Raw genomic sequence first — 11,710 nt, 5'->3', positions numbered from 1 at the left:
CTCTCTTCAGATAGGATATAAAACATATTTTAGAAGTCTTGCTTGGTCCATAATATAGTGTATTGAGTAGCTTTTATAATTATTTTTTAATTATATCCTTACTTTATTCATTTCTTTTTTTTGTGAAAAAAATGACATATTGAATTGTTTTATACCTCTAATTTATTTATTATTCTTTTTTTAAAATAATATATTAAAATTTTAATTATTACTATCAGAACACTTATATAAAATATTTAATAAAAATAAAATTTAAAAAACATACATTTTTTAAAAAATTAAAATTTTAACTAATATTTTTTATAAATTATAAATTAATTATTAATACTTTATATTTTAATCAGGAGAGAGTAAGCTCTTGTTTTTAAAGGTTAAAAAAAAATTCTTAAAAAAAAATAAAGGTTAAACAAAATTCTTGAAGGAGGGTTTTAAATAAAAAAGCTGGGAAGGAGGGAGAAGTATTTTGCTTGCGCGCAAATCATTTGATGTCCAATCGCATTTTGGATGATTCATTATTACACGAGCCCTTCCTTGTTCTAACTTCCTAGATCGTCCCCTTCACAGTCTGGACGCTGCGAGCTGCGAGCTGCGAGCTGCGAGAAAAGGGCATCGCAGAATTTCACCAAGGGTTAGGGCTTGCCCTAAGCCGGATTCTGTTCACCAGGTTCTTATCGAGCACCGAGCAAGATGGGTGTGGATTCGTTATCATTGGAATCGAGCTCTGATCTTGACGAGCAGATCTCACAGCTCATGCAGTGCAAGCCACTCGGGGAGCAACAGGTTTGATTTCTTTAATCTTGATGGCTAAGATCTGTCTCGTCAATGAATGCTTGTTGATATGCAATTAACGTTTTGTTCTTATCTGAGCGATCTAACTTCGAACATGGTTTGTCCTTCAGTATTAATTACCTTGAAACTGGACGTTATATTGATAATCCTCACTTTCTTTGTCGCATTCCTTTTATTTGGAGTTACCTCCAATGTCTGTTACTACTCCTGCTATTATTATTAGGAAACATAAGTACAAACTAATGCTCTTTTTTTCTGCCCTACCTGTAGGTTAGAGTTCTGTGCGAGAAGGCGAGGGACATTTTAATGGACGAGAGCAACGTCCAGGTGCAGTCCTGTTCGCTTGTCTTTTTACGTCTGGTCTTTTCAATGTTGCATTTTTCATTTCGGAGGACGCTGTCGATCCTGTTGCTAAAGCTGCTTGTTTTGCATCAGTGATTCATTGTTGAGTGAGAAATGAGTTGTTCAACTAATTCTATCTGATGTTTTTAATTTTGTTTTCTTATTTGGGCCCCGTACTCTGGAGTCATTTACTTCTGAGCCTGTCTGGAGTAAGAAGAAGTCGCCTTTTAAATCCCAACATTTCATTTTTATTTTCATTGAATATTTGCATCCCTTGTGAGATCATTTTAAGTTCTCTTATCTTAAATATGAAGCGTTAATTTTCGTATCTCTCCTGTACCACAGCCTGTGAAAAGCCCTGTGACAATATGTGGCGATATTCACGGGCAGTTTCATGATCTTGCTGAACTATTTCGAATTGGAGGGAAGGTATCATTTCTGACCATGACTTTATTGTTGTATCTAATTCTTCTGTTTCAGCTGGGGAATGTCTTAACTAACTAATTGTGACCTGCCAAAGAAAAAGCTTTTGAAGCTTGAAGTGCATCAGAGGTATTGTGAACTAAATTGCAAGATCAGGAAGTACTCATTAAACTCACTGTAACCTTAATATTATCATGCTACAGCTCCTACACTATTTAGGTTTTGCAAAATGATTCGTATGGTATGACTTTTACCTTTTAGCCATTGCTTAAAATTTTAATGGTTTTATTGTGAAAAACTCCTTCATGAAGCTTACATCTGAATTCTGAGAAAATCTTGTTTTATTTGACAGTGTCCAGATACTAACTACTTGTTTATGGGAGATTATGTGGACCGGGGTTATTATTCAGTTGAAACTGTAACAGTAAGTACTACCAATATAAATTCATCTGATTTTTTTCCCTAGTTTAATTCCCCCCTATTTTGTGTGCATTTTGATAATTTTGTTACTTAGTTCATGTTCAGAATGAAAAAAGGTTCAGGCTGAGGTTTTTTTTCCCCTTAAAGAGGTAGTTTATTAAGTGTGAGTGTGAGCGTCATTCAAATTGTCTTTTACTAAGAGGATAAAACAAGAAATTGGACTCTCCACAATAGGTTGATGATGATACCTTATCTTATAGGTTTCTAGAACTCATTCATATGTAAATAAAGGAACAGTTGTTCACCAATAAATAAACTGTTTAGTTTATATTAAAATCTTCATCATTATTATTGACTTTTCTGTTTGTTCGCATTTGGAAGGCCTATCGAGCTTAAAGGATTGCTAGATTTTAGAAATCATCTTATAATTATGTTAATAGAGATAGAAACGTGTCAAATCCTTGAATGACATCTTTGTTTTGGTCATTTTTGGAACAGTGAATGGTGGTGAAGTGCATGGATTTTTATTACTTTTTTATTTCACTTTTGATTGAAGTAAGTATATGTTAGAGGAAAGATACTACAAGCTAATTAGTTATTTTATCCAGCTTCTTGTGGCACTAAAAGTGAGGTATCCCCAGCGGATAACTATTCTTCGTGGGAACCATGAAAGTCGCCAGGTGTGTTTTTATAATTTTCTTTCATTTAAAATAATATTTTCTTATTGTAAGTATATATTATTACACTTTTCCTCAGGTTTCTTTTGGTATTTATTCCTGTAGTTCTTAGTGATTTTATTCTCGAGTGGTGTAATCAATAGCTAGTTTTAGAAAATTATATTGGCTTTGATTTGCAGATTTATGTAATAGTTATTTAACTTTTGCTCCATCTTTAATTATTTGTGCAGATCACTCAAGTATATGGATTTTATGATGAATGCCTAAGGAAGTGAGTTTTCAATACCTTTTATTTACCGGTCCTAGAACAAGAAAGTTCTGCATGTTCATAAATTGTAATTGTTTCTACAAACTTTTGTTTGTTAATTACTAATGCGCAGTTTATTTATTTATTTTACTTGTGGTTTAGTGAGAAAATTTTCTTTTCAGATTTGATGAACTATTTGATTTTTTAAATAAAATAACGTAATTTCCCCCTATTGTATTGTACATTTGTAGAATTTCAGTATTAGGTTTTGGTTGGCTATTTTCTCGCCACTTACATTTACTAAAGTTCAGGTCTTTGGTGAGCATCTGAATCATGCTGTTGAATTGAGGCTTAGAAGTTAGAAATCATTTTGATTTTGAGATGCTCGTTTTTGAGAGTTTCATATTTTTGATGTTGATGTATTGATGGATATCTGACATTTTCACATGATTGTGGCAATGTGATAGTCATGGAAGTTGTGCTGACCCTTGAAAAAAAAAAAGAGGATCTTTGTGATTAGTTAAAATAGTTAAAGAGCATGGAAATATATTCATACAGAAATGCCGGTTTACAATGAAGCAGAAAGAGGAGAAAATCAGGGTATGTGTTTGGATTGGTTACGGTAGACGTAGCACCTTGACACTGTCTTTGGGGTGCCTGTTCTGTTGGAATTTGGGGAATCCTTTGCAAATTCTAGTAGATTATACTGTCAAAAGTAATGGTTTGTACGGTTTTGATTAGTGAACTTCCTTAGCTGTGTATGCTATGGTGGATTTGATGCGAGGTTGCATGATCTGATGTTATGATGCAAATTACATTGATGGTGTCTGATGTTTTTAGAAAAAAATCTGACCCTGGATTCAGATCAGTTGTGCTTCATGAAGGCACTTCAGATTTGAGATTTAGGATTTTGTTAGTGTTGCTCACGCTCGCATGCGTAAACTGAAACCTTATTTTAATTAATACTACACGTAGTTGGATATGGACATAGATGCGATTTAGTTTGCAGTGGATGATTCAACTCTAAATTCGTCCAGTTCCATGAGTTTTCTTTTTCTTTCCTTTTCTTTTCTTTTTCCCGTTTTTTTTTTTGGGGGGGGGGGTCCTGATATACAACATGGGACTAGTGCCCTAAACTATTTGAAATTCACCGACCCTTCTATGCAGGGGGGTAATTCCTCATGAATAGGAAATTGAGCGATTGCAGTTGCATGGGTTTCTGGATTAGTTGATCTGAGCTGTTCTTATTGTTGATTGGTTTTGATTCCTGCGCATAAGCAATGCAATTTCTTTCTAGTCCATGTAATACTTTTGATTATCTATTTGCAGGTATGGTAATGCTAATGTTTGGAAGATCTTCACAGACCTTTTTGATTACTTTCCATTGACTGCATTGGTAAGTACTTCGTACATAGTACATACTTTTTGTTTTCGATTTTATGTTGAAGGGATTATATTTGTGGAAAACATATTAAATTGATTTTAACTGAACGGGGAAGGGAAGAGGTTCGTGGGGCAAATTACATATCAAGGTTAAGTGGAAATGTGAAATACTCTTTCTGGTGTTTATTGTAGGACACTTTCAACTGTTTCATGCATCTTGAGAAAATTTTTTTTTCTTGATATCGTAAGAAAGAGACGTACTTTCATTTTTACTATTGGTTTTAAATCATGATATAACTGTATTAAATATCTTTATATTAATCTAGAAAGAGTAAAATTGAAAAAAGTGGTTTAACTATTACAAGGTATCGTACACTTTGGACTAAAAGGAGTAGTGATTAGTTTTAATTGTGGCCTCTGGTTTGTATGAGCATTAAAAAGGTAATAATTTATTTCTAGATATAAGCTCTCTGTCTTTTGAAGGAAACTTGTACATTTCAAACTTTTATTTTTTGGGAGGAGAAACAAAGATTATATCTACAGAAAAAAGATTAAAACACAATACTAGAGTTTGTAATCCATGGCGAAAAAGTAAAAAGTAAAGTAAATAGAGTAATCAGAAGTGTGCATTTCAAACCTGATGCACTCGTAACTTCACTGAACCTGAGGGCTTGTAATATAATTTACCCATGTTTTTGTGTTAAAATTTTCATGTGCTTAGTTCAAATGAAGCCGTCTTTATAGTGATGCTTACTTGAGATGTTAGATTGATTGGCAAACAACCTTATGGTCGCCACAAAAGCTGGACGGGAAATTGGTAGCTAGTGTTGAGTTTTTGGTCTAAAAGCATTCAACTTCTAATTTAAAACTCTTCCAGGTTGAGTCAGAGATATTTTGTCTGCATGGTGGACTATCTCCTTCCATTGAGACTCTTGATAATGTGAGGAACTTCGATCGTGTTCAGGAGGTTCCTCATGAAGGGCCCATGTGTGATCTATTATGGTCCGACCCAGATGACAGATGTGGTTGGGGAATTTCTCCTCGCGGTGCAGGATATACTTTTGGCCAGGTAAACTTGAATTTAATTTCTGAATCCTGCCCTCTGTTGAATTTTTATCAGTTATTTACTTAAACTCACTGTCTCTCAGGACATATCTGAGCAATTCAATCACACAAACAACCTTAAGTTGATCGCTAGAGCTCATCAGCTGGTTATGGATGGATTTAACTGGGCTCACGTAATGTCCTCCTCATGTTTCCTGCTTTAAACTTAAGAGGGTATAGTTGTGGATATTTACTGTTTTGTTGAAACAGGAACAAAAGGTGGTTACCATCTTTAGTGCCCCTAATTACTGTTATCGATGCGGGAACATGGCTTCCATTTTGGAAGTTGATGATTGCAAGGACCACACTTTCATCCAGGTCTCTCATATTCACCATAATTTGCTCTTCTAACTGGTGAAGATATTGTTTGTTTGTCCTTTGCCTTGTATTGTCCATGCCTAAATTTGAAGAGAATGTTGCAGTTTGAACCTGCTCCTAGGAGGGGAGAGCCAGATGTTACCCGTAGAACACCTGATTACTTCCTTTAATTTAGCTGCTCAATCATGCTGATATCATGGTTAAGCCTACTTCTGCCTCGGGTATCTGGTAGTTGCGCATCCGTGTCTGAGATTTCTGAGCATTTAAAGCCATGGCGGATACAAGACTTCCGATGCTTTAATGGTGTGGATATCGCTTTGATGTATTATACAGGCAGGTAACATTCGACTGATTTGTTCCGCACAAGAACTTGGTGGACGTCTTGTTAAAGTTGCATAGATTGATGGCTTTATCAGGATATGTATCATTCAAAGTGTTGATATTTAGACTTTTCCCCTCATTTATTCTCAATTTCTCATGTTTCACGCCCTTTAGCAGGCAACAATGAATGTGTTTTTTTTCCCCTCAAAATATCCTATGGATGCCTTGCAATATTCTTGATTCAATTTTATTAGCGCTCACACTTTGGAAGAGTTGTAATACATTTATGAAAGTCAAATTGTAGTCACTAAACTGGTACCATTTAGGAAAGTGATGTTTTGCCGATTGTTGACGACGCACACGGTAATTGAGCTAATATTAAAACCAAGTCACTCTTGAAATGTGAAAAAATGGAATCATCTATTATTTTAGAACTAATTTTACGTAGACGATCATTTTGCAATGAGTGGTTGAAATGCGCTAAAAGCAAATCTTCGCTCACAAGTTCAGGTATGAAAAAAGCGACGGCACAAGGTCAACCACAGACCATGCAAGACCAGCATATTGAAGAAATCTAATTCCGGTATCAATATCAAATACCTGGTACCGGGAAAGCAGCTTTTGCAAGTAAGCCTGTTTGAGCTTGTCAGACTTCTTTCCCTGGAAAGATCCTTTCAATGTTGGGATATAACTCGTTGATTTTATTGGGATGCCCAAGGTGTTTGATACCACAGGAAGAGTCCATTTTGCAAGAGCCTTGCTACAGAATTTCACGATCAGGATTGTTGGTATTCCGACAAGCATTCTTCCTATAAATCCAGGTATCGTGATTGCGAGTTCAGGAGAGAACACACGAGGTACATATTCATGGTGAAATTGATGGTATGTCTGCTGTACTCCTGCGACCTGCACCGCATATTGAGATTTATAAATGCAGATTACTATGCACCATATACCAAATACCTCTACCTTCAGCAGAGGCCGATTATACATAACACAATATAGGACTGGGGCAATGAAACAATGTTCAGATAAGCACACATTACAAAATTCTAAGGCAATAGAATCGGTCCCTGGATTTGGAAACAGGAGAGCAGTTATTTGAGAAACCAGTAGCTGAATAAAGCTCTTCATCCAAGACAAAAACCTTTTGGAATCCATAATTTTAACGAAAGTTACTATGCATCGAACTTGTGATAGTGTATGGTGTTAAATGCATTGCTCCTACATTACAGACTTTGCCTGGCTTTTAACCGCGGCATCTCCAGCTATGGACTTTAAGGAGAGTTCCATAGTTAATCTCATACATCAATATGCCTGTGATCTTGGTTATTGGATAAATATATATTCAACATTCTCACCTTCGACATCAATTTTAATGTATTTATTTCTGCAGTTTGATAATCCATTACTCTTAAGCATGAACAAGAGCACCCACATGAAGTTGCTTATAACAAGGATCTTCACATTGTGTTTCTTCATGCTATAAAAGAAGCTGCATTGTTCATAAATCATGGACAGTGACTCATTTTGAACCCTCTGAATACAGAGAGGCCACTTAAATTATATGAAAAATTGATAAATCTTATGTAATTATGTGTTAGGTCGAGCAAAGGGGACTCAGTACGCTTTGGACAAGGTTTTAAATTTGAATTGAACTTTGAAGATGGAAACAGTCACGTTGTCACAGGTACCTCTATTTGGACAGACAAATCTGACTCGTTAGTGCGGATATTAGATTAATCTTACCAAAGGAGAAGGATGATGAAACAAGATGCTCAAATAATGCCAAATGATGGACAAGTACTCACAATTCCCAATGCAACACCGTTGAATGCAGTATGAAACTCAAAGCTTGGAGTTGGAAGTTCGGGAGTTGGGTAAGCAAAGAGCAAGAGTATGCTCAATGCAATCCAGAATGACGTGACTGCAACAAAAATGGATGATTATTGATCACAAGATAGAATATCAAGATAGTTTCCCAAAAAAACTATATTCTCAGTCAAAATGAGCTCTTCAAGACTACATATTTTACAATGAAAATTACAAAAAAAAAAAAAACTAATAAATAAATTGATTTCCACCATATGTTGCAACAGTTAAAGTTCCATTATGCTCAACATATTATAAACTAAGGATACCATTTCGTCCGGAGATCAGAAAACTGTCTAGGTATTCATCAATGTGAAGCCAAAATGCAAGGGTTCCAAGTCCAATAAGAAGACCACCAATGACATCGACCAAACTGTGCATGCCAAGATAAATTCTTCCTGCAAGAGAGACCAGATATTTGTCACACTTCTACTGTCCATTAATCCAACAGAAGGAAATTGCTCACGACGTAAAAGCAAGATACACTTACCCAAACCAATGAAAGCCACGAGTAAGCTGGCAAAGAAAATTCCCAGGACAATGACATAAGCACCTTGAATTTGAGTATGAGTCAGGACATAATGCACAATGTAGCTGTAAAAAATGTTTTCAGGGAGAAACAATCATTATTGACAAGAGTGCAGGGAAAAACTCTGAAACTGCTCGAGAGAATCATATGCCTTCTTAATTATCAACCATATTGTATTGACTTTAGGTCCTAAACAAAGGAATATTCAATAATTTGTGCAATGTATCTAGAAACCTTAACCCCCACCCCCACCCCCCAATTTTTTTTTTTTTTGAAGTTTAAACCTCGGCCATTACAGACAATTGATAGAAAATATAATGCATTAAATTTTACTTTTTCATGAGTTAAACCTGTGTGAAACTTGATTAAGCATGTCAATTTACTCAATCTGGAGCCATGGATGTAGTCTCAACGGCACACGTGACACATTGACAACTTTAAAATAATACCACATAAATTATAAAACTTGCCATAAAAACAAACAAGGAAAAATACCCAGAGAAGCAGACTGTATTAAGCGTGTGAGATGAAGGCAGGCCATATTCTAACGCATTGTCTTCCTCATCTTTTGTAGCTGTTAGTCTCCGAACAGGCGGAGAAGCAGGCCTTGGCGCTGATACCACATCCTATTGAACAATAGATACCGAAGGCAGGTAAGCACCTTTATAATACGAAAAAAATACAGACGAAGTGTAGTCTGATTTAGGGGAGATAGTACGTACGTACATACCTTTACACAATTGCCTACATAATCACAAAACGCGATCAGCAACGTCAGTTGCCTTGCCAATTTGCTATGTCCACTCTACACAGGCATGGAAACCTACCACACATGAATTCTCGAGACTCTCTTTTCAACCAAAAAAGAAAATCACATTTACCAGTCAAATGAAACGCAGTCTAGAGCTCTACTGAAGCCACAGAAAAGACACCCTTACCCAAAATACCAGAGGAAGAAAAGCTGTGTAAAAGGAAACAGAAACAACGCAAGACAATCCACAGAAAAAAGCATCCAGAATTCCAAGCCTGTAACTCTGCAAAATCCCGCCAAATAAGAAACCGCAAAAATTACCGAAGCAATTCGTCATTATCGACGTTCAAAAAAGATAGAATGTTTCCAGAATAAGAATCCGAGTTTTTTGTTTGTTCAACTCTTTTCTTTTCTTTTCTTTTCTTTTGCTTTTTATAATCATAACTTGTTGCCTACCTGGATCTGAAGGACAATGGAGGTTCCAGACACGACGTGGTCAATTACCCAGGGTTGAAGAAAAGATCTAAGCCTGCAAGTCACGTTGAGGTATGACGACGATACAATCCAGAAGAATAATCCCCCGAGAGCTGCTCCTTGCCACACTGCCGCCGAACCCTCCATCATTCTCTCTCTCCCCGCTTTGGAACGTTAGAACCGAACAAAGAGCAGTGAGTCAAAAAAAAAAAAAACAAAGAAAGAAAGAAAAGAAAGACGAAGAAAAGAAATAAATTACAACCAGAAAGCCGATGGAAGATTGGGACTTGCAGGGCTTGATACTGGCAAGGATCCCCTCAAGGCAAAAATAGCGAGTTTTAATTTAAACAAAGATATTTTTCTATTCTATAAATAATTTATTATAATCGTCAGTAAAAGGATTTTGGTGTGGGTCCTCAGATTCGTCGTCGTTGGGTTTTGCTGGCAGAGATTGTGGTGGCAAAAAGCCTGGACAACCTTTTTTTCCACGCCTCTTGAATAGTGATTCCACATGAAAACGAAAAATAACGACACTATTCTTCTCATAGGCTCAAGCAAATTGTAGTTGAAGGAAGTTGTATTCCTTAAAAAGTTGAGTTGTTTTATCAATAAGCAGTCACTATGTAATATAAAATTCATGTTTTTTCATTTTTTTTCTTAAATGTTTTTATATAAAATTCAAATGTTTTAAATATAATCGCGTTATGAACAGCTCATGGCGTGGAAAGCCGCATTTATGATTTTTGTACGAGAAGTGGCCTCATGAGAGCAACTTATCAGGTCGCACATTAATTGGCCGAAAAATAATCGGGTCGCACATTAACGCTCCCAGGTCCCAAGCCATGTGAACGAGCTTACAATGACCCTGAAGCTAAGGGTCGTAACTTCTGGGCCCACGCACTTGAACGTCTTCCGACGACTGACCTCTGCGTTATTATTTTTTTTATTTTTAAAAAGAATGATAGTTAGATAACAAAAAAATTAATTAATAATAATTGGATTTCAAAAGAATGAATTAATAATAGTGAGATTTTGGTTATTTTTTTAAAAAATAAATAAAAAATATCAATTTAAATTATTATACATTTAGGAGTTTTAATTATAAATAAACATTTTAATATTAAATATAACTTTTAGATTATATCAGAAAATTTTGTCTGTGACTTTTTAAATTAATATTTATAATTTATTTTGTAAAAAAATTTATTAAAAATTTAAATGTTATTAATTTATTCATTTGGAATTTAATTATCATTCTTCCTTTATTTTATTGATTTATCCTTATTTTTAACAGATTAAATTAATTTTTATTCAAATTCTTTGCTCTGATGTAAAATTGTGAACATGAAATCCAGCAATTCCACCCTCATCAAGATGCGGGCTTATTGAGTACTGTGGTAAGAATAGATACGTCTACAAGATAGCAATTGGCAAGTGAGATATTGCGGGAAGATGCAAACAAAAAAAGAAAAACTCTTGTGAATGTTAACAAAAAAGGAAAAAAGAAGATTAGTTAAAATCCTCCAGTTCGTTTTATGTCAACATCCGGATAATTAACAAATTGCCTTTTCTAGTTGACAAGCGACAGGTTGGCGGGCATACCCGATACTGGGGTGAAAAAAAAAAAAAATGTTTTCAAGTATAATTAAAACTAAGCACTATTTGTGCTTTACACGGATAGTTTAAAATAAGTCATGTATCTCATGTGATGTCTTATAAATTTTATATTATACATAAAACAAATGTAATTAGCTTTTTAAAAAAAAAAAAATCTGATGGCCGGGAAGGGACAATGCAAATAGCATGGGATGACCAATGAGGGGCAGTCACCAGTAGCTTCATAACCAAATTTAAAACAGTTATTATCATTGAGAGGGAGATTTATATCTGGAAAAATATACTTTAATTTTAAATTAAAAATTAGTGATTTAATAGTTATTTTTAAAGTTTTAAAAATTTATAATTATTTATTTATTTTTTGCTGTTATCATTAATAACTAGTATATGTTTTGCATATTGCACCGAGACTTAAAAAATGAGTCGAATTATTTATGTTGGGA

At 35.0% G+C, this 11,710-nt stretch overlaps 2 protein-coding genes across 3 annotated transcripts; one reads left to right on the top strand and one right to left on the bottom strand.

The window, feature by feature from the left end:
* The first annotated feature begins 476 nt into the window (after positions 1–476).
* LOC129317613 (serine/threonine-protein phosphatase PP2A-3 catalytic subunit) lies at positions 477–6,269 on the top strand. Of its 2 annotated transcripts, XM_054962292.1 has the most exons (11): positions 477–780; positions 1,060–1,116; positions 1,477–1,560; positions 1,907–1,978; positions 2,583–2,654; positions 2,882–2,922; positions 4,228–4,294; positions 5,159–5,350; positions 5,430–5,519; positions 5,596–5,703; positions 5,808–6,269. In XM_054962292.1, the coding sequence occupies exons 1-11, from the start codon at positions 688–690 to the stop codon at positions 5,871–5,873; spliced, it is 942 nt and encodes a 313-aa protein (XP_054818267.1). In that variant the 5' UTR covers positions 477–687; the 3' UTR covers positions 5,874–6,269. The 2 variants fall into 2 exon arrangements, with proteins under 2 accessions (XP_054818267.1, XP_054819022.1); XM_054963047.1 differs by lacking the exon at positions 477–780 and having other exon boundaries at positions 1,058–1,116; positions 1,477–1,795.
* Positions 6,270–6,427: 158 nt separating this feature from the next.
* On the bottom strand, positions 6,428–10,040 carry LOC129316688 (lipid phosphate phosphatase delta). Its single transcript, XM_054961341.1, has 9 exons — positions 9,913–10,040; positions 9,633–9,814; positions 9,364–9,459; positions 9,156–9,230; positions 8,921–9,051; positions 8,387–8,490; positions 8,166–8,294; positions 7,836–7,951; positions 6,428–6,930 (listed from the first exon to the last, which is right to left on the bottom strand). Exons 2-9 carry the CDS (start codon positions 9,798–9,800, stop codon positions 6,523–6,525), a joined length of 1,227 nt encoding a protein of 408 aa, XP_054817316.1. The 5' UTR covers positions 9,801–9,814; positions 9,913–10,040; the 3' UTR covers positions 6,428–6,522.
* Positions 10,041–11,710: the final 1,670 nt, after the last annotated feature.

This window comes from Prosopis cineraria, unplaced genomic scaffold, assembly GCF_029017545.1.
Source record: "Prosopis cineraria cultivar Desert tree isolate PC_DT_omini unplaced genomic scaffold, ASM2901754v1 PC1, whole genome shotgun sequence".
Lineage (NCBI taxonomy): Eukaryota > Viridiplantae > Streptophyta > Magnoliopsida > Fabales > Fabaceae > Prosopis > Prosopis cineraria.
The sequence above is the reverse complement of the archived record's forward strand: the minus strand, read 5'-3'. Positions and strand labels throughout refer to the sequence as shown.

What these genes read in the sequence shown, in the direction of transcription:
- LOC129317613 (XM_054962292.1), top strand. Translation starts at nt 688, where the DNA reads ATGGGTGTGGATTCGTTATCATTGGAATCGAGCTCTGATCTTGACGAG. An exon ending in ATTCAGTTGAAACTGTAACA is followed by an intron (nt 1,979 to 2,582) that starts GTAAGTACTACC and finishes TATTTTATCCAG; the next exon opens with CTTCTTGTGGCACTAAAAGT. An exon ending in AGGACCACACTTTCATCCAG is followed by an intron (nt 5,704 to 5,807) that starts GTCTCTCATATT and finishes AGAATGTTGCAG; the next exon opens with TTTGAACCTGCTCCTAGGAG.
- LOC129316688 (XM_054961341.1), bottom strand. Translation starts at nt 9,800, where the DNA reads ATGATGGAGGGTTCGGCGGCAGTGTGGCAAGGAGCAGCTCTCGGGGGA. An exon ending in CCATTGTCCTTCAGATCCAG is followed by an intron (nt 9,460 to 9,632) that starts GTAGGCAACAAG and finishes GGGATTTTGCAG; the next exon opens with AGTTACAGGCTTGGAATTCT. An exon ending in ATGTAGGCAATTGTGTAAAG is followed by an intron (nt 9,052 to 9,155) that starts GTATGTACGTAC and finishes ATTGTTCAATAG; the next exon opens with GATGTGGTATCAGCGCCAAG.